The sequence below is a fragment of the Galleria mellonella genome, unplaced genomic scaffold (assembly GCF_026898425.1).
Source record: "Galleria mellonella isolate WM207_F2 unplaced genomic scaffold, CSIRO_AGI_GalMel_v1 utg352, whole genome shotgun sequence".
NCBI lineage: Eukaryota > Metazoa > Arthropoda > Insecta > Lepidoptera > Pyralidae > Galleria > Galleria mellonella.
The window spans coordinates 7,634,434-7,660,586 of NW_026442084.1; the positions used below are offsets into that span (position 1 = coordinate 7,634,434).

At 39.5% G+C, this 26,153-nt stretch overlaps 1 protein-coding gene and 1 long non-coding RNA gene across 3 annotated transcripts in view; one reads left to right on the forward strand and one right to left on the reverse strand.

Annotated features, from left to right (window-relative positions):
- The window catches only part of LOC113519453 (ATP-binding cassette sub-family D member), an 83,167-nt gene that overhangs the window by 51,500 nt on the left and 5,514 nt on the right, over positions 1-26,153 (forward strand). For both annotated transcript variants that reach the window (XM_052897178.1, XM_052897177.1), the window contains 11 exons: positions 7,714-8,114; positions 10,899-11,030; positions 15,877-16,081; positions 17,612-17,711; positions 18,526-18,657; positions 18,835-18,974; positions 19,469-19,641; positions 20,689-20,863; positions 21,558-21,664; positions 22,919-23,081; positions 24,031-24,184. In XM_052897178.1, the coding sequence (XP_052753138.1) occupies positions 7,956-8,114; positions 10,899-11,030; positions 15,877-16,081; positions 17,612-17,711; positions 18,526-18,657; positions 18,835-18,974; positions 19,469-19,641; positions 20,689-20,863; positions 21,558-21,664; positions 22,919-23,081; positions 24,031-24,184 (1,640 nt within the window). In that variant the 5' untranslated portion in view covers positions 7,714-7,955. The remainder of the gene's footprint in view (positions 1-7,713; positions 8,115-10,898; positions 11,031-15,876; positions 16,082-17,611; positions 17,712-18,525; positions 18,658-18,834; positions 18,975-19,468; positions 19,642-20,688; positions 20,864-21,557; positions 21,665-22,918; positions 23,082-24,030; positions 24,185-26,153) is intronic.
- Positions 1,216-12,655, reverse strand: LOC128201157 (uncharacterized). Its single transcript, XR_008253094.1, has 2 exons — positions 12,454-12,655; positions 1,216-1,565 (listed from the first exon to the last, which is right to left on the reverse strand). It is a non-coding gene; the product is annotated as an uncharacterized LOC128201157 (long non-coding RNA).

The window sequence follows — 26,153 nt, forward strand, 5'->3', positions numbered from 1 at the left end:
TTGGTTTGGCCATTTAAAGAGGATGGATGAAAGAAGAATTACGAAAGAGATTTATCGAGCAAGAATGAATAGAGATGTCGGTAGGGTTTCTCTAAGACAGACATACTATATGTCGAACAAATAGGCGACGTACTGAAGAAGGGCTAAATTGAAAGTACCCGTAATCAACGAGCGTGTATGAAAAGATTGATGAATGTGGAAGAAGCGAAAGAGGCTTGTTTGAATCGAAGCATTTGGCGTTTTATTGTTTCTGACTACCTTAATCAGAGATAGGCGTTATAGTATGTATGTATGTTTAGTTTCTGATGGCCTGTAATTTAGTCTCATAGTAATTTTTATAAAAATAAATTCAGTAGTTTAGTTTTTAAGTCAAAATATAAGTAGTTTTGCATCAATTGAAGTAAATTTTTTGGTGTTTTTAAATCATCAACGAGAGGGATTTCCGTCTAACTTCAGTGTACTTTTTTGTCTTCATAAAAGTTTAATAGAAACACTACTATTATATAGATATACATATATAGATACTGCTATTTCTTAGGCGCTGTTAATATAGACAAAAACTAGTACATAATTACTCATTAGTGTTGTTCACAAAAAGGAAGTGTGCGTCACCCTGACCTTCGGCCCAATGTGGAGGCTAATCCGTCAGATTGTTTTCCTCAATGCATTCATAATAGACTAACTTTTACTCGCCACTCCGCATGACCGGCATATTTTTACTGACCGGGATAAGAAGTAAACTATATCCTTCTCCACCCCACATAGTACCTGTGTGTCAAATTTCATAGTGATTGTTTAAGCCGCTGAGGTGCTATAAGGTAACAAAAAAAGAGAAACAATTTCTTTTTTATTTTTATAATATTAGTATGGATCTACTTATTTTTTTTTTTTTTTTATTTAAATATAAACACTTAAATGAATAAATGGATTTGAATAAAATCATTGTATATTGTCTCAAAAAGATGACAAGGTTACAATTTATTTTAGTGTACAACTATGGTAGCAAACATGCATACAGTCCGTCTGATGGTAAAGGGGTCTATGGATGCCTTTAACATCAGAGATGTCAGGTGCGCATTGTCGACCTTTAAGAAACCTTAATACGCCCTTTTTTAAGCACCCCACGCTGTAGTCTCTAGAAAAAGCGTCGGCAGGAAGATCATTCCATAACCTGTTTGCGGGAGGAAGCTCCTCTGAATTATCGGGAAACAGAAATAAAATAAATATATTGAACAGTTTATTGGCACAAAAATATTTTCAATTGTTTTCACTGACTGTCATTTCACGTCACCTATCCATTGCTTAACATAGGCCTTCCCCATAGACTGCGATAAGGAACGCTCCTGAGCCATCTGTATCCACTGCTGTTCTGCAATGCATTTGAGGTCGTCACTCCATCTAGTAAGGAGTTGTCCTATACTGCGTTTGTCTATACAGGGTCGTCACTCAAGAACCTTTCTTCCTCATCGGTTGTCGCTTCTTCGAACTATGTGACCAGCCCATTGCCATTTTAGCGTGCTTATCCTTCGGTCTATGCAGGTCATTTCGGTTTTTTTCTGGACATCCTTAAAAAATAAAACATTTAATTTCATTAAATTAAATATTTATAGAAATAATATTTCTTTCAATAACCCTATAGCGAATATGTGTAGATCATATGATGACGCTCATCAAAATGACGTTGATATATTTGGACTCGGTTATAATTAATATCGTAGACCTATCTAGAGGGAGACTTTGTATAAAAGTCGATTGCTTGGGTACCTCTGTCCCATTCGTGTTTCTACCGTGAAGCAGTTGTGTTTGCATAGCTGTGTTTCGGTTCGAAGGGTGGGATATGGCGTGAATTTACAGGGTACAGAGGTGTGAATAACACCTGTGTCCTCAGGAATGGTAACGCATGGGGGGTATCATGGGCGAAACAGTATACTATGTTATGTCCTGACTGTTCATGTCTATAGGCGACGGTTACCACTTTCCATCAGGTGGGCCGTCAGCTTGTTTGCCATTCTAAGTTGTATAAAAAAAAATATCGTAGACAATTATATAAAATTACTTGAATAATGTAATATTTAGAAGTTTCTTAATTAACTTTTGTTTTATTTTTTATTGAACTTTCTTTTTTATGTTTAATTTTTATCACTAATAATTGTAACCGAATGGCTTTGTTGCAGTCGCATTTATTATTGGATCATGCTGTGTGCACATGTTGTGTGGCAAGTTTACATGATCAATACATTAATGTACTTGCATGTTACAGTTTGAGTTTGTATCTGTAAACTTATGTTATGTGCGCCATATAAATAAAATAATATAAAATATTGAAGGAATACAAATTTCTTAATAAAAAAAAAAAAAACCACAAACAGGATATGTCATGTGTGTATTTGACAATTGTTTTGTTACGTTAACACGTCATATCAATGTAAATGTCATTCAAAATGACAATGATTTGAATGACATTTACATGATCCATCACTTTTGACTTTGCATTGTTGTTAAATGTTGAATTTGGAATCTTGTGACGTGTTAAATTCATTGTTGATGTCAAAGTGAGTTTCTTTCAGAGACTGCTTAACCAATCACTATGAAACTTTGTATATACTATATGTGATAGAGTAGGATATAGGCTACTCTAATATTGGAAATATAACTGTTTATATAGGGGGGAAAGGTATTGTTAGTAATGGAGACTGAGAATCCCATTGCTAGCACTATACCCAACCAGGTCGACCTCCTCGCGGTTCCCCCTGGAAACTATTATGGTTAATTCCTGATGAATTCATCGTGATGGGCTAACTGGCCTGTTTTCATTCTCATCTATCAGCCTTCACTGGTGCTCCGCCAGCATATCCCGTTAGCGCAGGCGGGGTTACCATACCATTTTCACCCATCAAAAAAAAAAACTGTTTAACATTATTGAGGTGGGTAAATAACAATTACATACTACTTAAGTACCATGTTTTGAACTCCGACCGTCGTAATCGACGTAACATTCAACAAGATTATGTTTAGATTATTAGGTTATACATAAACACGTAATTGTACCATTGTTTGGATTTTTTTTTTTAATGGGTGATAATGGTATGGTAACCTCGTCTGCGCTATTGGTATACACTGGCGGGGCACCAGTGAAGAATGACAGATGAATATGAAAGTAGGTCAGTTAGCCCATCCTGACAAATTAAACTAGAATTAGTCACGATGGTTTCCAGGGGGAACCACGTGGAGGTCGACCTGACAGGGTATATTGCTAGTAATAGGGATATTTGACCCCATTACTAACAATCCCTTTCCCCCCATTGTTTGGATTTACCTAGCTATTCTTACAATGTTAAGTTCACATTGCTCCGCTCGGTGATATCATGTAGTATTCATATATTTAGTTCAAGGATCAAGGTCATTATATAACACTTTTATTCATATTTAACTATGTCTATTATTGATTCACGTACGGAGTGCCGCAGGGACAATGTTTGGACCACAACTATTTATTTTTCCAATTTTACATTTTCAAATTTTATATTTTGATATTTGAACAATAAGAAATAATTTAGAATAGAATAGAATAGAAACATTTATTGCCATACAATTACAATATAAAATATAATAAACATGTACAAAAAGTGTTATAAACATATATTATACAAAAAGTTACAATATAAAATATAATAAACATATACAATAAGTGTATACAAAATTTATTACTTATTGTCCAAATATCAAAATGTAAAATTATAATTTATGATAAATTACGTTAATAAATAAATAAAATAATGAGTATTTTAATTTTTTTATATAAATATTGACATATAGTATAAATTTTTTGCTTATTTTGTTAGGACCTGTTAGAATTAGGGTTGTCGAATATGACCATAAGTTAAAGATGTTAAAAAATAGTATAAAATATTGTAGTTGAGTTCTTAAAACATTCATATTAGAGGGCCAATCTAAAGAACAATTTTCTATCTGAAAATATATGTACACTATTAACTAAACGAATCTCCTTTCTTTGAAAACATATATTTTATACTAGGAACACCACAGCAATCTTAATACAGACATTTCTCCATTCTTGTAACAGTTCACAGAGTAAGTAATTACAACAGATACTTCTTTTTACAGATACACATTTACCTTTCTGACATTGACAACATAAACTTCTTAGACAAAGGCTAAATTACATTTCCAACACTATCATTCATCCAATGGACATGTCTAGTACATAATGCGTTCTGAATTGTCATGTAATCGTTCGGGACTTAAAAAAAGCGTTGGACTATTACTTGTCCTTATATTCTGCTAGTGATATGAGCAAAAGAGGTTTGTTTGAATCGAAGCATTTAGCGTTTCATTGTTTCCTACCCTAATGGGAGACAGGCGTGACAGATATGTATGTATGTATGTATGATATGAGAAACGTATGTACAAATTGCAATGGTAAATACCACTAAATACTGGTCACAACCAAATTGTTGTTGTAATATTTATGGTTACCTTAATAGAGGTGAGATTGTTTGGCATTTGATTGAGCTTTGAATACATTATTATGTTGTTGAACTTCTGATAATGCCTTAAAAGGAAACCAGTTAGGAATAAACCAGTAATGATATAAATGGCAAAGTACAAATGTGTGTTCGTGATTTCAATTTTATAGCCGGTGTCCAGGTTATTGGGATTTTTTCTGTCAGTTTTTAAGGCAGATAATTAGAACGGAGTTCTAAGAATCTGGAGGCTGTTCTTATCTACATCTCTTGATTTATCTACTGTTAAAATTGAATAATAATACCTAATAGTTTGGAAACGAAGGTCTTTTAACCAGTTCGTGTTGCCAGTGATGACTTATGGAATCGAAACATGGTCCTACACGATTGCCCGTATGCAAAAGCTTCGAATTACTCAGAGGGCTAAGTTTGGAGCTTTTTTTGCGTGATAGAATCCGAAACGAGGATATCCGCAAAAGAACCAAAAAAACAGACATAGTCTAAAGGATAAGCAAGATTGAAATGCCAATGAACTAGTCACATAGCTCGAAGAACCGACAACCGAGAAAGGTTTTAAAGGGGGGACCTCGTACGGGCAAGCTTCAGAACGTGTCGGAGTGACGATCAACAAATGCATTGCAGGCATCAGTGAATGCAGGTGGCTCAGGACCGTTCCTTATGGCGGTCTATGGGGAGGCTTATGTCCAGCAGTGGACGAATAATGGCTGAAATGATGATGATGATGAAAATTTAAAGGTTAAGGAAGTAATCAAGGTCTCTAATCGCGTTTGTTACAAGAGACTGTGCGATAGTATTCATTCGTATGTATGTTTTATTACTTACCTCGACCTGTAATTATGTCTAGCTTGCAGCGTATCATAAACGTAGGGTTGCCACTCTTATATTTGGCAAACAGGACAAGACGCGTGAAAACCCCGGATTTTAGAACCCAGAACCTGGATATATCAACAGGTTTTTTTAAACATACTCACTCAGTGTAATAAAAAACAGTTGACAATGTCACAAAAAATAAACTTTTTATTTATGCTGAGACCTTAAAGTTAAATTTAGTCATCTTTTATCATCATTTTAAATGTATCTAACAAAGTAGAATCTTATTACAGTTCGTTACAAATTGTTTTAATAATCAATTAGATTTTTTTTTATACTAAAATAATCCACAAATATTTAATATATACTCTGTTATAAAAACAAGACCTTATTAAAATATTAAACCTAAAGAAATTCAATAAAAAAAAAAAAATTTAAACAATACACTTTAAAATACTTATACCATTTTAGTCTAAAAATTTTTGAGGTAACGCCCCGCCCGGACGCTCCCCGGATGCCCTCTAAACTAGGACAAATCCGGAGAAAGGTTGGCAACCCTACATACACCCACGTCTTTCGCAATGCAGTGTCTGTTGCTGGGCTGTTAGTGATCTTTGTTACTATCTAACCGTTAATCTTGGATTTTATTATGTTTATTATTATAATACTTGTTATCATTGTTGTAAGGAATATTTTATCAACGTATTATAAAATACCTTTATCTTTTACCAAAGGGAGACTGTACAAAAGTTGTTTGCTTGGGCACCTCTGTCCTTATCGTATTTCTATTGTGAAGCAGTTGTGTTTGCATGGCTGTGTTTCGGTTTTGGGATATGGCAGTGAATTTACAGGGTACAGAGGAATAACATCTGAGTCCTCAGGAATGGCAACGCATGGGGGGTATCATGGGCGAAACAGTATACTCTGTTACGTCCATGGTACTGATCATGTCTATAGGCGATGGTTACCACTTTCCATCAGGTTGGTCGTCAGCTTGTCTAGGAGAAATTGCTTAACGATAACAGTGTATTACGTATTTAATTTATATCATAATGGTACTGAACAAACAAAAATACTGTCGTTCTAATGATAAATGGCTTTTGTATCTTAGGTAGCAACATTCGGGGTATCAAATACATGCCGACCCTTAAGAAACTTGAAAGAAATATTTTTATTCGACTAAATATACGTTTACGCATTTTTGAATACAAATTTTTTTCATTGTTCTACCACCATTTCCGAACGCAATTTCAACCAAGAAGAACGGGAAAGAAACTCAGTTGTTGCTTATTTCAAAAAGTTTAATTATATAAATAAGGAAATTTTATTACTAAAATAAATCAGTTACCAGTGACCTAAGCAGTCCAGTCCCTATATGTAGCACCCGTTCACAAGTATGACGGATGAGCCATAATTGCGCTCAACCTTAATATGTACATATTATATATATCTCCGTTTTAAAAAACTAGTCTCTAGTGAAAATGTCGACAGGGAGATCATTCCAAAATAACTTTAAAGTCAGATAGTTTCGAATCCTGTTAATGTCATTGCATTAAGCACAGTAAAATAAATATTTAATAAATACATATAAGTAGTATTTATGTGTTATATGTGTATTTCTTATGTATTATTATGTATAATTATTTCATTATGTTGCTATAATTATGTCACATATTTTTCACTACATCTGCCCTTCATACGCTCTCTGTTTTTACCTTATGGTTAACTGGTAGAGAATACCATATGGCATTAAGCTCGCCACTTGTACAAAGTTTTATTATGCAATAAAGAATAAAATAAATAAATAAATAAGTATATATCATTTATAATTAGCTCATTAATATATCTATATGTACAATCCTTTATAAATAAATCCAACTAATGTAGCTTCCTGATTTGGCCCAAATAAATACGGCACCCGGAATCTAACTACGACTCGACAAATACCTAATACTACGATACGGAAGTTGTCAGTTCTAAACAGTGAATGGACAAGTTGATGTAAGCTAATGTTATTAAATATTTTAATACGTAACATATTTTGTGATCTTTCTTTGATTGTTTTTAATTAAAAATAGAGAATACAATTCTGTTAAAATAAAAAAAAAAAACAAATAGTTTTTTTGGTAGAAAAATTACGTAAAACGTACAAAAATTATTTTTAATTATTTGTTTTAATTTATACAATTATTTCATATATAACATAATTATTATAGCTGTATATTTAACGACCCGGTGCCTGTGTCATTCGGGATCCCGAGATTGTTGTCTCTAGTAACAAATGACTTATTTTGTGAAATCTATTTTTTTAAGTTTGTCATAATAGTCACGGAAAATTAGTTTAACGTTAATTATTAATTAAATTATAATACTAATTTATTGTTTCTCATTGTTACAGTAAAATGGACGAACGACCAGAGACGACCATCACAACTTAATAAAAGAGGAAATTTAGTAGAAATTTTATTAAAAAAAGAAACAAATAATATACCCAAACTAATCAGTTCCCGATATCTGTGATTTAAAAATAAGTAATAACGATCTCTAATTAAAATATAACATAAGTTAACACATTTTAATATAAGGATACAACAGTATCGATTATAATAATAGAAGAAATATCACAAGAAAAACAGAAAAATGCCAGCGATTTTCTCAAAAATTCGAGAGCAGGCGTCAAGGGTGCAACCCACAGTGGCTCTGGGCGTCGGTGTTGGGGTGGCCCTAGCAGCCTGCGCTCTATACGGGACCAGAGACAAGAAGCAGACAACACCATGCAACAATAATAATAATTATAAGGTAAGCTACATAATCATCATCATACCAGCCTTCAACTGTCCACTGCTGAACAGCTTCCCCCTTGGGGGGTTTTGCCAGTAGTTGCCACGTCTGGCAGACGGATTTGCAACCGCAGTTAGGCTTTAGAGATGTTTTAAAAGGGACGCTGCTACCCATCCCTCGCCCTCCCTTAGTTGACTCTTACGACACCCACGGGTAAGGAAGGGGTGGCCTATTATATGCCGGGACCACACGGTATATAGCTACAGGCAGATATAAGCTACATAATAATATTACTTAAAAGGCCGGCAGCACACCTGCAATGCCATAGGTGTTGTGGGTGATCATGGGCGGCGGTAGTCACTTACTATCAGGTGAGCCGCATGCTCGTTTGTCCCAGTGTTATAAAAAACATTTTTTTTATAACACCGGGGCAAACGAGCATGACTCTACTATTCTACTAGATTTAGGATAACTACAAGTTGAAGCTAATTCAGGTTGCAGTTAAAAATCAGTGTTTTGCTTTCAAGCAAAACTATCGCTGAGCTGTAGCCTATTTGGGTCACTGCGACACACATGGCGAAAACATATTTTCATATTTTGTCTTTGTTCTATATTAAAGACAATGTAATTCATTTGATTTTATGACCACATTTGTTAATTTACGTGTGTCATAAATGGCTCAAATAAAGTGTTTAGCTATCTATCTATTTTTTTTGTACAACTTAAAATGTCAAACAAGCTGACGGCCCACCTGATGGAAAGTGGTAACCGTCGCCTATAGACATGAGTAGTACCATGGATATAATAGAGTATACTGTTTCGCCCATGATACCCCCCATGCGTTGCCATTTCTGAGGACTCAGGTGTTATTCCTCTGTACCCAGTAAATTCACGCCATATCCCACCCTTCAAACCGAAACACAGCCATGCAAACACAACTGCTTTACGGTTGAAACAAGAATGGGACAGAGGTATCCAAGCAAACGACTTTTGTATAAAGTCTCCCTCTGGATTTATCAAGAAAATAGTTACAAGAATACCAGATAATAAGGCTTTTTATAATTGGTTCTAATTAGGCTGTATTGTAATCATTCATTAAATTTACATAGGAGTCGCATAGAAAAGATGTAGATACTTGTATCATCAAGTGTACAAGGCCGAGAACTGGTTTTTTTTTTTCGTATTTTTTTTATTGAAATTCTTTGTTTAGATCGAATTATTTTTAATAATATCATGTTACTGACCTACACAAGATTAATTCAAGTCTACCACCTACTCTGGTGATAATAATGCAGCCTAAATGGTCGCGTACAAAGCGGTTTCAGGGATGTTTTCTCCCACGAACACTCAGGTTATGAAAGGACTCGCTGCCGAAGTGTTCAAAAGTTCTTCAAAAGGGGGCTAAAGAGGTTCCTTCAGGGTCAGCAACGCGCGCGTAATACCTCTGGTATTGCAGGTGTCCATAGGCTACGGTAACTGCTTACCATCAGGTGGGCCGTATGCTTGTTTGCCACCTTAGTGGTATAAAAAAAATTCATTGTAGCCAACGGCCTCTTGCAATACCAGAGGCGTTGCGTTCACGATGTACTCTTGAAGAAAAAATGTAGATTGTGTACCTACATATTTAGGATTGTTACAAACGTAATTGTGGTCTTCTGGAGACTTCAATTAATATAGGTATGAACAAATTTGGGTGTACCTATTTCTGCTGACGCAGTAATGTGTGTGTTGCAAGTGCATTTTCCGATGCATCAGGCATAAAATTGTAGTCAATACATTTAGGTTCTACGGACAATAGTTTTTTTTAATAGTATGGTAACTCTGTCTGCGCTATCGGTATATACTGGCGGGCCACCAGTAATAGATGACTGATGAGTATGAAAGCAGGTCCAGTTAGCTCATCCTGACGAATTCAACTAGAATTAGCCACGATGGTTTCCAGGGGGAACCACGTGGAGGTCGACCTGTCAGGATATATTGCTAGTAATGGGGCTATTTGACCCTATTACTAATAATCCTTTTCCCCCCTATGGACAGTAGTATTACCACTTTTTACAGCAAGTCAATATCCTCGTGGTCTCCCCTAGAAACATTTGTGGCGAATTCTAAGTGAATTTGTCCGGATAAGTCAACTTCACTGACTTCATTCTCATCTATTATCTCTAACTAGTAGCCCGTCAATGTAAACCGATAGCAAAGGTCTTTTTTAATGAGATTGTAATGGAATGGTAACCCCTTTTGCGCTATCGGTATACACTGGCCGGGCACCAGTGAGGGATGATAGGTGAGGATGAAACAGGTCAGTTGGTCCATCGCAAAGAATTCAATAATAAATTAATCACGATGGTTTCCAGGGGGAACCGTGTGAAGGTCGACCTGATATGTATATATCAGTGTATAGTGCTAACAAAGTAGTTGCTAGATTTTTTTAAAAGGGTGAAAATGGTATGATAACCCCGCTTGCGCTAACGGGATACGCTGGCGAAGCACCAGTGAAGGGTGATAGATGAGAATGGAAATAGGTCTGTTAGCCCATCATGATGAATTTATCAAGAATATACCATGATAAATTCCAGGAAGAACCGCGAGGAGGTCGACCTGGTTGGGTATATTGCTAGCAATGGTATTCTCAGTCTCTATTACTAACAATCCCTTTTCCCCCCTGTAGTTGCTAGGTTAGGTTACCATTTTGTTATCAACCTCTAAAAACATATCAATGTAAACATTCTTAAACGAAACAATTCATTTCATTTTACTCCTCTAAATGAAGGTTTACTGATGATTATTTTTTGTATTTTTCAGGTGGCAAAGAATGGCAAATACAATTCGGTTGAAAACGGCGCGGGGGAGGGCGAGACGTGCGGTGGGCGCTGCGGGGCGGAACAGTGCGCGCTGTGTCGCGGCGACGCGGATACAGACAACAAGCAGAACATTGTAATTATATGTATATATTTATGAGCGGTAATCATCATCATCACCACCACCACCACCAACACCACCACCACCATCATCATCATCATCATCATCATCATCATTTTGCCATCATCTATCTCCTGCTCAACATAGCCCCCATAGACTGCCATAGGGACGGTCCTGAGTCACCTACAGCATTAAATCATATTGCGTTACGCAAGTTACTTCATCTATTGACTTCGAAAAAAGGCAGTTCTCGATGCGGTCCTTTTTTTTTTTCAAGTTTGTCACCTCATAACTTCGTCAGTTGTAAATCGATTTGGGAAATTCTTGATTTATCTGAAAGGATGTACTTACAGTTTGGTCCTATAGGAATTGTATCAAAATGGATTTAGTAGTTTAGTTTTTAGATCGAAATATATTGTTTTGTCACAATTTAAGTCGATTGTTTTTAACGGGACACAATATTTTTTTTACTTTCATTTCACCTGAATTTTTACGTCATCAAATTTTTCATACAATTTTTATATATTTTTTCAAAAACAATTTAGAATGGCAAACAAGCCCATCTGTAGCAGTACCATGGACATAACAGAGTATACTGTTTCACCCATGATACCGCCCATGCGTTGCCATTCCTAAGGACTCAGATGTTATTCCTCTATACCCAGTAAATTCACGCCATATCCCACCCTTCAAACCGAAATACAGCCATGCAAACACAGCTGCTTCACGGTTAAAACACGAATGAGACAGAGGTACCCAAGCAAACGACTTTTGTACAAAGTCTCCCTCTGGTTATTCCTTTTGTCTAAATATTTCTTCAAAAAGAGCGAATGAACTCTTGTTTTATGCTCTTAGTTTGTTTAGTATAATACCACCTTGTGATAACGAACGGTAACTATGTATACGGTTATTTAAGTGTGAAAGTGTGTTTGTTTGTCACATTTTTGAGTCTGAATCAGCCAACCAATCATCGTGAAATTTCGCATACATATAGTAATTGGCACGGTTAGGGACATTGGCTAGTTTTTATCGCGATCACGTGAACAGTCGTGGTCACAGTTAGAAAGGAAATCTCGGAATGGCACAAAAAAGAAATGAAAATATTTGGTTTGCTTTTTTTTACAACTTAGAATGGCAAACAAGCTGACGGCCCACCTGATGGACTGTGGTAACCGTCGCCTATAAACATGAGCAGTATCATGGATATAGCAGAGTATACTGTTTCGCTCATGATACCCCCCATACGTTACCATTCCTGAGGACTCAGGTGTTATTCCTCTGTACCCAGTAAATTCACGCCATATCCCACCCTTCAAACTTAAACACAGCCATGCAAACACAACTGCTTCACGGTTGAAACACGAATAGGACAAAGGTACCCAAGCAATCGACTTTTGTACAAAGTCTCCCTCTGGTCTTGCTGGAAGAGAGCTCTTACAGAGTTAAGCTTGCCTATTGTACATCTTTATTTAATATAGTTTAAAACAATGTAATTTTTGTGTACAATATATGTATGAATAAATAAATAACATATTTTTTTTTATTTGTGGAATAACACCAAAGATATATATTTTTTTATATATTTTAAAAGGTTGAGAGATAACTGTATAGATATGTGTCCTAGTGCGTGTTAGACATTGTACGGCATTGAAGCCGGATTAAAAAATAATAACAAAGGTCGTCCTACTCATATTTAAATGTAATAGTCGTGAGTGAGTGAGAGAGATAATATGATATCAACAGATATGTCTCCTAGTTAACACTGATATATATATTTTTTTATGACAAAAACAATAAGTGGGAGGTTATCAATATGCGAATATATGTTTTTTTTTTATCGAAATTGACGTAACTGTTACTAATTAGGCTAAAACATTGAAACCGGATTATAAAATATTTTTAAATCATCATCCTATTCATATTTATATGTATCACATAATCAAGAGTGAGTGAGAAAGTAATAGAATTATTTTTTATTCTTACATACATTTAATAATTTACTTAATATATTTAATTTAATTTATTTAATTTACCAAAGGGAGACTTTGTACAAAAGTCGTTTGCTTAGTTACCTCTGTCCCATTAGTGTTTCTACCGTGAAGCAGTTGTGTTTGCATGGCTGTGCTTCGGTTTGAAGGGTGGGATATGGCGTGAATTTACAGGGTACAGAGGAATAACACCTGAGTCCTCAGGAATGGCAACGCACGGGGGGTATCATGGGTGAAACAGTATACTCTGTTACGTCCATGGTACTGCTCATGTGTTTTATCAGGTAGGCTCTCAGCTTGTATGCCATTCTAAGTTGTATAAAAAAATTAAAGTTTCTTAAATTGATGATTAGTTATGTCTTTAGTAACTTTAATTTACTGTAATAAATTATATATGTATTGATATAAATGACTAATGAAAAGAAATATAATATAGAATAGGTATAATATATAATATAGGTATATATATATAATGTAGAATAGGTATACGTAAATTTCTCATATTATTAATAATTTGCACGTCGACATAGAGGTACAAATTGTACCAGGTTAAAGAGGTTTACATTTCCCGTATACATTGTGCCGCACAATGTATACGGGAAATGTAAACCTCTTCCATCTAAAACTACCTACGTTCTAGTAAAATAAATTAATTTCATTTCATTATTCTCCAATTGGCAACCCAACATCGGAATGTGAGGCAGCGTATTCTTTATTTATGTATTTTGAATAGCAAACGCTGGCCCTACGAGATAGATCAAAATAATGTACTACAGTATTTTATACACCTTAAAAAGGTCCACAAAAAAGTTCGCGATGGTATATTTCTATGTCTTAGACATAATTGCGGGTCGGCATTGCACCCGCGCGGAGCCGGGGCGGGTCGCTAGTAAAATACAAAAGATGATGACTAGCTACTATTGTTGTAATAAGTCCATAAGGTGAGCATTTATTTTTTTGTTTTGAGCATAATAAAGCGTTACATCTAATCTACCCTTACTTAATGCATTCCCAATGTTGCAATGCATTCACAGTACTCACTACTTACTAAGTATCTAAGTATCGCGCGTCCGGTTCAATGAACCTTGTTTTAACAGTAGTGTTGCTATTGTGAAATAATTTGCTTAGCGTTTAGGTATTTTCGGTTAGTAGAAGAAAAAAATTGTACGGAATAAAAAACGGAGCACTTATTTTAAGTTTTCAATGTTAAACACGTTTCTAAAATACTAATTGATAGATAGAATTTTTGAAAACAATATATAGCTTATGCTACTCGCGAATAATGTAGTTTTTTATAGGCGAAAGAATTTTTAACTCGAATACTACTCGACGTTTTTGACTGTCTATTACAAAAATAAATAAATTAATAAAAACTTTCTTCTTTCTAATATTTAGTATAGATTTAGATGGAAATCTATTAAAACAAATTTAATTTTTTTATCAGTAGATATTGTTTAAAAGCTTGCAACACTCTCTTAATATTTATCTTTGGTAACCTATGACATTTTAGATAAATCAACTCGAAATTGTGAGCAATTAATGTCAGTAGATATTGAAGGAAAATCGATTAACATTCATATTTATTTATTTACGATTTGGAAACATATTTTTCTGTACTAGATTACTTGCTAATCATTTTCTCTCTCACTGTATTGGGTTGGCTGGAAGAGATCTCTTTTAGAGATAAGCCCACCATTGCTAACAAGTTGTTAAACTAATCGCTGTATCTTTTTTTTTAATATGTAATAAAGAATATATATTATTCCTTAGCATATATATGTAGCAGCTTAGCTAAACGATTGCTTAGTGATGAGACCGCCATCTGTATCACTTCCCATTAATATTTACTATATTTATTTATTTTAAATGGCGCAATAAAGTGTAAATAAATAACTAAATTAACAGAATGTTGCAAAGGGGGAATGACGTAGATTATTTACTAATGTACAGAGGGAGACTTTGTACAAAAGTCGATTGCTTGGGTACCTCTGTCTCATTCGTGTTTCAACCATGAAGCAGCTGTGTTTGCATGGCTGTGTTTCGGTTTGAAGGGTGGGATATGGTGTGAATTTACTGGGTACAGAGGAATAACACCTGATTCCTCAGGAATGGCAACGCATGGGGGGTATCATGGGCGAAACAGTATACTCTGTTATGTCTATGGTACTGCTCATGTCTATAGGCGACGATTGCCACTTTCCATCAGGTGGGCCGTCAGCTTGTTTGCCATTATAAGTTGGAAAAAAAAACTTACTAATGTGGTCACACAGAGAAAGTCACGGGTAAAGATTAGTGATTGATAAATGTTTCTAATTGAGAAGTTATTAAACTTATTTAAGTGGGTGGAAAACAAAAGTAGGTTTTTTTAATGGGTGATAATGGAGTGGTAATCTCGCCTGCGCTAATGGTATACGCTGGCGGGGCACCAGTGAAAGATGATAGGTGAGGATGAAGCAGGTCAGCCCATTGTGACGAATTCAACAAGATCGTTCACGATGGTTTCCAGGGGGAACCACGTGGAGGTCGATGTAATAGGGCATATTGCTAGCAATGGGGTTGTCAAACTCCATTGCTGACAATCCTTTTCCCCCCAACAAAGGGAGGTTAGGTGAATTAACGAAATTGCTGAATGGAGCTCTTACATGGCTGTATTTCGGTTTGAAGTGTGGGTTATGGCAGTGAAATTTCAGGGTTCGGTGGCGTAACACCTTATAGTCCTTAGGTATAGTAACGCTAGAAGGATATTACGTGCAGCACAGTATATGCTATTATGTCCATGATGCTGTACCTGTATACAGACGGTCACTTGTACTGGCATATTGCATCAGGTATACCACCCGCTTGTTTATAAGTGTCATGACTTTTGTTTTCAGGAGGACGCCGATGAAACCCTATCAGTACCAGAGGAGCACGTGCCCGGGCTGAACCTAGAGTTCCTCAGGCAGCTGATGACCCTCGCACGGATCATGGTACCCGGGTTCCGGAGCCATGAGGTGGCGCTGCTCAGTGCACACACACTCTGCCTCTTCTCTAGAACATTCCTATCAATATACGTGGCTTCACTAGAAGGATCTATAGGTGAGAGCAGCATCCCTCTTAAAAAATCTCTAAAAGCCTAACTGCGGTTGCCAATCTGCCTGCCAAGCGTGGTAACTACTGGCAAAATTCTCCTTATGGGGAAGGCTTATGTTCAGCAGTGGACACTTAACGGCTGAAATAATAATAATAAATAATAATGATTAGGAGAAGTATATAATACTTTATTTGTGAAATCAGTTCTGGGTACGATAGGGTTGATATATCTGAAGAAGGTAAAAGGCCCTTAAAATTAAAATTTCTACCTTTAGAAGTTTAAATTTTCTGTCTAAATATTTGTATTGTATACATACATGTTTTTGTATTGTAACCTACTATAAAAACCATAATTATTCAATATATAAACCCATCATTGCCATTATGTTAACTGTTATTTGTTTATTTTATTAATTTTACCAGAGGAAGACTTTGTACAAAATTCGTTTGCTTGGCCACCTCTGTCCCATTAGTGTTTCTACCGTGAAGGAGTTGTGTTTGCATAGCTGTGTTTTGGTTTGAAGGGTGGGATATGGCGTGAATTTACTGGGTACAAAGGAATAACACCTGAGTCCTCAGGAATGGCAATGCATGGGCGGTATCATGGGTGAAACAGTATACCTACTCTGTTATGTCTATGGTACTGCTCATGTGTATAGGAGACGGTTACCACTTTCCATCAGGTGGGCCCTCAGCTTGTTTGCCATTCTAAGTTGTATAAAAAAAAATTGTATTACCAAATAAAACATATTTATTTGCAATCATGTAATGTTAATACTCGTAGTATTTGAATGTTTCGTTGTTAACGTAATTGCTAGCTAATTACCTGTTGTTAAATTATTGCATGCCCGATAGGGTATAACTGTTGATACTGATGTCAAGTCCAAAGCAATGGTTACTGCTATATGTATGTACACAGTAAGCAATAAAATTCTATTCTATTCTATTCTATTCTGTCCATAGCTGCTAATGTTCGAGGATTGAGCAGCAGCCTCCCTCTTAAATTATTTCTAAAAGCCTAACTGCGTTTGCCAACATGCCTGTCAAGTGTGCTAACTGCTGGCAAAACCTTCTACATGGAGAAGGTCAATGTTCACCAGTGGACAGTTAATGCTAACGGTTGCTATAATGATGATGATAATGAATTAGTATCATAGTCATGGACATACACAAGTTCATTAAACAGTCTCCCCTATCTCTTGCATTGAAACTACTCAATGATATTTTGAGCCAGTATCCGCAATTGGATGTATTTGCGTCCAACTTGCTGGAGTTTCGTCGAATGACCACAGAGTATTTGTGTTCAGACGTTTTTTGTTTCAGTTAAATCTTTTTATATTATTTTTTGTTTAATATTTTTGTGTAATATACCTTTTTATATGTTATTGTACTGATGCTTTCCTGGGTGAGCGTATTGGAAGACTGTAAGGTTCACCCAGTGGATGTAATAAATAAATAAATAAATAAATCTTAGATGGATTGGATGTTAAAAACAATCTTTTTATTTTATAATTATATTATAATTGTTTATTCCAGTGAGACATATCGTACAGAAGGACATGAAGAAATTTTCTTCACTCTTACTGCAGTGGTTCGGCATCGCTGTACCGGCCACATTCATCAACTCCATGATTAGGTGAGTTCTTATGTTAGCACCCTTTCAGTGATGCCCCAATGGAATCACCAGAATGAATTTATTTGCTTTTAATTAATTAATTTATGAAAGAATTAATTTACCAGAGGGAGACTTTATACAAAAGATTATGTTTCACAAGAAAGAATACTAACATACGACAGAACTGTATATATAGATTAAAATAACTAACTAACTAAACTAACGATGTAAACGTAATAGAAGCAAGCTTTCATCCTGGCCATTTCTTACTAGTACCCTCGTCAGCGTATACCAACAGCGCAGGCGGGGTTACCATTCCATTGTTACCTATTAAAAAAAAAAAAGCTACAATGATCCGGTTTGAAGGGTGGGATAAGACAGTTAAATTATTAGATATGTTATTACAAATTATTAAATAATATTGTGTCATGTCTATACTTCTGTAAATACCTACAGGCAATGATCTCCTCAGGTGGGGAAGAACTGTACAAGGGAATTTAAATTACTTGTGTTATATTTAATTTAATAATAAAGAACGATTTGCTTAATCGTGCTATTAAAATATGCTCTAGGCACGATGTCAAGAAGCAGAATGTACGTATCAGAATGGCAGCGTGTTCTCTTTTTGAATTTCAATTTGTTATTCTTTTTTTAAATAAAAAGTTTACAAATCAAAACGTTCCAACATACTCATTACAGTACTGGCAGTTTTCCAGTCTAAGTCGTATGAAAAAAACTATATAAATATATTTGGAATTTAAAAGTTTGAATTTGGTTTCTATTTACTTTACTATTAGACTGATTTTAACAATGAATGTCTTGGTGTCACTTGCAGATACTTGGAGAGTAGATTAGCGCTCGCGTTCCGCACCAGGCTGGTGAACCACGCCTACGATCTGTACTTCAAGAACCAGACTTATTACCGCGTCTCCAATCTGGATGCCAGGATAGAGAACGCCGATCACAGGTACCTATGGCTTTTAATACTATATCTATATTTCTAGTCTTGTTGATTGACTCTCCGATGATGGAAAATACCGTGAACAAACGAGATTAACTCGCGTACGATGGTATGATAACTGAAATGAGAAAAGTACTTAGTCCGGACTAGATATCTAATTATGGATCATATTTCTTTCGCCAGATTAACAGAAGACGTATCAGTGTTCACGCAGTCCGTGGCTCACTTGTACAGTTCGCTGACGAAGCCCTGCTTCGACCTGCTCCTCATCGTGCTCACGCTCGCCAGTTACTCAAGCAAAATGAAGGGCAACATACTAATGGGTGTGTAGTTTTGGTAACCTTTTCACCATTTGACATTGTAGCGATCGCTGCGCCCATAGCGCTCGACTCAAATGGGCAATTTTATATCGTATTTGGTTTTTAATATGACAAATAATCTTGACATCGTGAATTTTTGTTCAATATACTGTTTGTATTTTATTACTGTTAAGATTAAGTTAAAAAACAATAAAAACACAGGCAGAGTAGCTCAATTAGTTTAGTATGTAGTGTTCTACAGTTGAGCTAAGACTTCCTTTTCTATTCCTTCATATATTTAGATAAAGTGCTTCTTAATTTCAAATAACATTTTATCTATTAGTACATATTTTTGGTCCTTCGAATCCGAAGCTTATTGGTATCCGGATCGAAGGATCAAAAACTAGATCGATGCTCGGGTATCATTATTAAATCAATCGAGAAACGCTCTTTTTATGTTTCTTCACGTTGCAAATATGTTGCTTAGTTGTAAAGTATGTCTGTACGGTACTGGTCAGGCCCCGGCATAGCGACGGTGGTGATCTGCCTGACGGGGCAGCTGCTGCGGCTGCTGAGTCCGCGGTTCGGCGCGCTGGCCAGCGAGGAGGCGCGCATGCGCGCCAACCTGCGCCACGTGCACTCGCGGCTCATCGCGCACGCAGAGGAGGTCGCCTTCTACGGCGGACACAAGGTACGCGGCTCACCGCACACATACACACACACACGTGCGGCGCCAACTGGCGCCACGTGCACTCGCGGCTTACCGCATTACCGCATACATACACACGCACGCACGCACGCACGCACGCACGCACTTACGCATTCACACATGCACGCACACAGCCCGCGTACACACACACACATACACATACGTGCATTTATTTTATTCTATTAGAGAATTTATTTAATACAATAATCCACAGTTCTTAAGAATAACTTATATGCTGTCTTTTATAAATACAGCCAATAACGGATTTTAATTATATAAACGAAATTATAATTCTAAAGCAAGGTAGGCAAGTTAGTGTGGGTGTATGTCAGTAATGTATGTTAGAAAGAAACTACAATAATGAGTGTCCGTAAAGTCAGGTTGATTATAATATAAATTAAATAGAATCTATTTTGTTGCAGTTCAGACATCCACAGCAATGATTAAGTAATACAATTCAAATTTAGAATTACTTTTTTTTTACATCTATGTCCACTTTATGTCCAAAATTTTACAGCGTTCCATTCCTTTTTCAAAAATTATAAAATGAGAATGTGGATTTTTGTGCAACATAGATTAAAAATAGTATCTGCGGTGTACCAATATTGCCTCTTGATTTTTTACTTTCTTTCCTATTTATTTATTTATTTCAAAAGGTACATCAACAATGTAAATACAGAAATTTATTTTATTTCATAAACAGGGCTTGCATCATCATCAGGTGTAAATGCGTGCACACACACACACACACACACACACAATGCACACAACATTCTCTTAAGTCATCGATTACTTTTTAACAAAACTGACACCAACCATACAAGTGGATAACATAAGAATATTTAAAACATATAATTATTAAAACAGTTGCACACAGAAAAAATTAGTTATGGAAGATTATGGTAGCATTATTATGGTGAGGATCAAACTCGAGAAGGTGCAAAATATTCTAAATTCATTTATATTCTGGGAATAAAAACAATTTCTGACTTCGTGTTGTTATAACAAAATGCTTGGTCGTGTTGGCAGGTGGAGCTGAGCCAGTTGCAGTCGGCGTACCAGGAGCTCGTGGCGCAGATGACGGGCGTATTCAACAAGAAGCTGTGGTACGTGATGCTGGAGCAGTTCTGCATGAAGTACGTGTGGTCCGGCACCGGCATGGTGATGCTCGCGCTGCCCATTCTCACCGGCACCAGTGGCGGAGGTGAGTGCTCATATGACTTGATGGATTATATATATATATATATATATATATATATATATATATATATATATATATATATATATATATATATATATATATATATATATATATGCGCTCTTGTCGGCGGAGCTTTTGCCACTCACTACGATTTTCAGCGAGTCTCTTCACCTCTTGATACGACACGACACCAACTCCTTCCTTGATCTGCCTGATGTAACTATGTCTCGGTCTCCCTCTCCCCCTCCTTCCTTCTATCTTACCTTCTATTATAATGTTCATAAGTTCGTCGTGTCGTATCAAGTGTCCCAACATTTTTCTCCTTCTGTCCCATTCGTGTTTCAACCGTAAAGCAATTGTGTTTGCATGGCTGTGTTTCGGTTTGAAGGGTGGGATATGGCGGGAATTTACAGGGTACAGAGGAATAACACCCGAGTCCTCAGGAATGGCAACGCATGGGGGGTATCATGGGCGAAACAGCATACTCTGTTATGGCCACGGTGCTGCTAATGTCTATAGGCGACGGTTACCACTTTCCATCAGGTGGGCCGTCAGCTTGTTTGCCATTCTAAGTTGTATAAAAAAACACTGATAAAAAAATAAGTCAGCTAATTTGACAATTAGCTGACATTGAGGCTCGATGCTGTATGTATATGGTATAATGTAAGCGCGTTACTGACGATGCCGCCGGTGGCAGGCGAGGGCGGCGAGAGCATCAGCGCCCGCACCGAGTACATGACGACCTCGAGGAACCTGCTCAACTCCGCCGCCGACGCCATCGAGCGCCTCATGTCCAGCTACAAGGTACGCACACCACACACACACACACACACACACACGCACACGCACACGGACACGCACACGCACACGCACACGCACACGCACACGCACACGCACACGCACACGCACACACACACACCTCCTCTAACCTGTAAGTAGTAGTGGAGAAAGGGATTGTTACGTTATTTTTCGTTTTTTTCCAATGGATGATAATGGAATGGTAATCCCCCCCCCTGCGCTGTCGGTATACGCTGGCGGGGCATCAGTAAAGGAATGACAAGTGAGGATGAAAACGCAGGTCAGTTGGATTTATCGTGATGAATATACCTGAAATTAACCACGATGGTTTCCAGGGGGTACACGTGGAGGTCGATCTGACAGGGTATATTGGTAGCAATGTGATTGGTAGTCTGCATTACTAACAAACCCTTCTCTAACCACGATGGATTCCAGGGGGCGGTTCCCCCTAGAAATTAAATTAATCTCGTGGTTTCTAGAGGGAATTGAGTGGATATCGACCTGATAGGGTATATTGCTAGCAATGGGGCTGTTAGACCTCATTACTAATAGTTTGTTTGCCATTTTAAGTTGCATAAAAGAATATAAAATAGGCTACCCCTTCCTTTCCCATGGGTGTCATAAGAGTCAACTATGGGAAGGCGAGGGATGAGCTGCAGCGTCCTTCTTAACATCTCCAAAGTTTAACTGTGGTTATGTGGTTGTGTGTGTTTGTGGTGGCAACGACTGGCAAATCTCCCAAGGGGAGGATTATGTTCTGCAGTGGACAGTTAAAGGCTGATATAATGATGAGTTTTATAGCCGAAACCGAACTTTCGGCCTTGGTCTCAGTTTCGGCTGAAACCGAAATCGAAACTTATTGAAACGTATTTCAAATTTCTCTTCTATACTGAAATCTAGTGTATTTTTTACACAATTATTTACACAAACACACAGATAGTTAAAGAGTAATAATAAACGCTAATTAAAGTATGTAACATATATGTCATATATATTTATATGTACAAACATGTTAAAATGATGACTTACTCTTGGAAGTAAACTTAAAAAAAAACAGCTTTCAGTTAGACACACACAAACACAAACATACACAAAGTTTCGGCACGGCCGAAAATTTCGGCAAATTTTTGACCGAAACCAAAACTAAGGCCGAAAATAGAATTTCTGGCCCGAACTAGCCGAAACCGAAACCGAAACCGAAAGTTCGGTCGGACACTAGTTGTAACTGACACGTGTGGTGGTGTGGTGTGGCGGCTGCAGGAGGTGGTGACGCTGGCGGGGTACGCGACGCGCGTGTCGGACATGCTGACGGTGTTCGCGGAGGTGGCCCGCGGCCGCTGCGTCCGCGCCGTGCACGTGGCCGCCCAGGCCGCGCCCGGCGCCTTCCAGGTCGCCTTCCGCGACGGACAGCCCACGCCGCAGGGTGAGCACTCCCACCTGCTACTTGCTACTGTCCCACCTATACATTCTGGTTGAAGCTCGGTGCGACCTCGAGCTCCTAGCAGTACTGAGCTGTTGCTACTGTCCTACCTACCCCCATTCTAATCGATGCTCGATGCGAGCTTGATTGCGAGATATATAAAAAAAAAGTTTATCAACATCGACCTGTGGAAGTCCTTTCCGCGATTTGTTTTCTACCAAATATAACTTGAACCTCCTCAAGAAAGGTGTAAAGAAATGTTTGCACTATTTAAAATGAAATGTTCCAAAAATATCTTAATTGTAGAGATAAGTAATATCTGATATCTATATATTCAGTTCTTCTAGATATCGATGATCACCCATTGCAATATCGTCTGTACCAATCGGATATCTACATTCATCGCGAACGAGTTTTTCAATTTTTAATACTATGTATTGAATAACCAATAGTTAATATATGTATTATTGGGCCAATATATGTATAGATATTTTAACTACGATATATAGATATTATTATATTACCTTATTTAGTGCAATTTTCTCTATTAATATTACATTACTGGGTGTAGATTATTAGTTATAATAAAAAGAGCAAATATTTGAAGTGGATTACGCTTACATCTAATACTTCATAATGCTGAATATCTTAATTCGAAGACCAGACAAAATTTAAAAAAAGTGTGACACTTTCTATTGTGGCATTAGTGGTATTAATTTGATAATGAATCGACTCAAATTACAAAAATAGTAGTAAAATTGGTTTAGCACCAAAATTATAGATTACAGAAGCATAAATCTTAGTCATCAGGAATGGCAACGCGTGTCCATGGTAGGGGTACCATTGTAGTGTTCTGTTCATGTGTATAAGCGATGGTCACTAGATTGTATGTATATATAAGATGAGCCGAGAGCTCACGTGCCGTTGTGAGCGTGGTAACGTGGCGGTGCAGGTGTGGTGACGTACTCGACGGACCTGTCGATCACGCTGAAGAACGTGCCGATCGTGACGCCGGCGTGCGACGTGGTGGCGAGCGGCGTGACGCTCACCATCGCGCCCGGCACGCACCTGCTCATCGTCGGGCCCAACGGCTGCGGCAAGTCCAGGTACGCGCCGCACGCTTACACACCACGCACGCACGCACGCACGCACGCACGCACGCACGCACACACGCACCTGCTCATCGTCGGGCCCAACGGCTGCGGCAAGTCCAGGTACGCGCCGCACGCTTACACACCACGCACGCACGCACGCACGCACACACGCACCTGCTCATCGTCGGGCCCAACGGCTGCGGCAAGTCCAGGTACGCGCCGCACGCTTACACACCACGCACGCACGCACGCACGCACGCACGCACACACACGCACGCACACACGCACCTGCTCATCGTCGGGCCCAACGGCTGCGGCAAGTCCAGGTACGCGCCGCACGCTTACACACCACGCACGCACGCACGCACGCACGCACGCACGCACACACGCACCTGCTCATCGTCGGGCCCAACGGCTGCGGCAAGTCCAGGTACGCGCCGCACGCTTACAGACCCCGCTCGCACGCACGCACGCACGCACGCACACACGCACCTGCTCATCGTCGGGCCCAACGGCTGCGGCAAGTCCAGGTACGCGCCGCACGCTTACACACCACGCACGCACGCACGCACGCACGCACGCACACACGCACCTGCTCATCGTCGGGCCCAACGGCTGCGGCAAGTCCAGGTACGCGCCGCACGCTTACACAACACGCACGCACGCACGCACGCACGCACGCACACACGCACCTGCTCATCGTCGGGCCCAACGGCTGCGGCAAGTCCAGGTACGCGCCGCACGCTTACACACCACGCACGCACGCACGCACGCACGCACGCACACACGCACGCACACACGCACCTGCTCATCGTCGGGCCCAACGGCTGCGGCAAGTCCAGGTACGCGCCGCACGCTTACACACCACGCACGCACGCACGCACGCACGCACGCACACACGCACCTGCTCATCGTCGGGCCCAACGGCTGCGGCAAGTCCAGGTACGCGCCGCACGCTTACACACCACGCACGCACGCACGCACGCACGCACGCACACACGCACCTGCTCATCGTCGGGCCCAACGGCTGCGGCAAGTCCAGGTACGCGCCGCACGCTTACACACCACGCACGCACGCACGCACGCACGCACGCACACACGCACCTGCTCATCGTCGGGCCCAACGGCTGCGGCAAGTCCAGGTACGCGCCGCACGCTTACACACCACGCACGCACGCACGCACGCACGCACGCACACACGCACCTGCTCATCGTCGGGCCCAACGGCTGCGGCAAGTCCAGGTACGCGCCGCACGCTTACACCACCACGCACGCACGCACGCACGCACACACGCACCTGCTCATCGTCGGGCCCAACGGCTGCGGCAAGTCCAGGTACGCGCCGCACGCTTACACACCACGCACGCACGCACGCACGCACGCACGCACACACGCACCTGCTCATCGTCGGGCCCAACGGCTGCGGCAAGTCCAGGTACGCGCCGCACGCTTACACACCACGCACGCACGCACGCACGCACGCACGCACGCACGCACACACGCACCTGCTCATCGTCGGGCCCAACGGCTGCGGCAAGTCCAGGTACGCGCCGCACGCTTACACACCACGCACGCACGCACGCACGCACGCACGCACACACGCACCTGCTCATCGTCGGGCCCAACGGCTGCGGCAAGTCCAGGTACGCGCCGCACGCTTACACACCCACCACGCACGCACGCACGCACGCACACACGCACCTGCTCATCGTCGGGCCCAACGGCTGCGGCAAGTCCAGGTACGCGCCGCACGCTTACACACCACGCACGCACGCACGCACGCACGCACGCACACACGCACCTGCTCATCGTCGGGCCCAACGGCTGCGGCAAGCACCAGGTACGCGCCGCACGCTTACACACACGCACGCACGCACGCACGCACGCACGCACACACGCACCTGCTCATCGTCGGGCCCAACGGCTGCGGCAAGTCCAGGTACGCGCCGCACGCTTACACACCTCGCACGCACGCACGCAC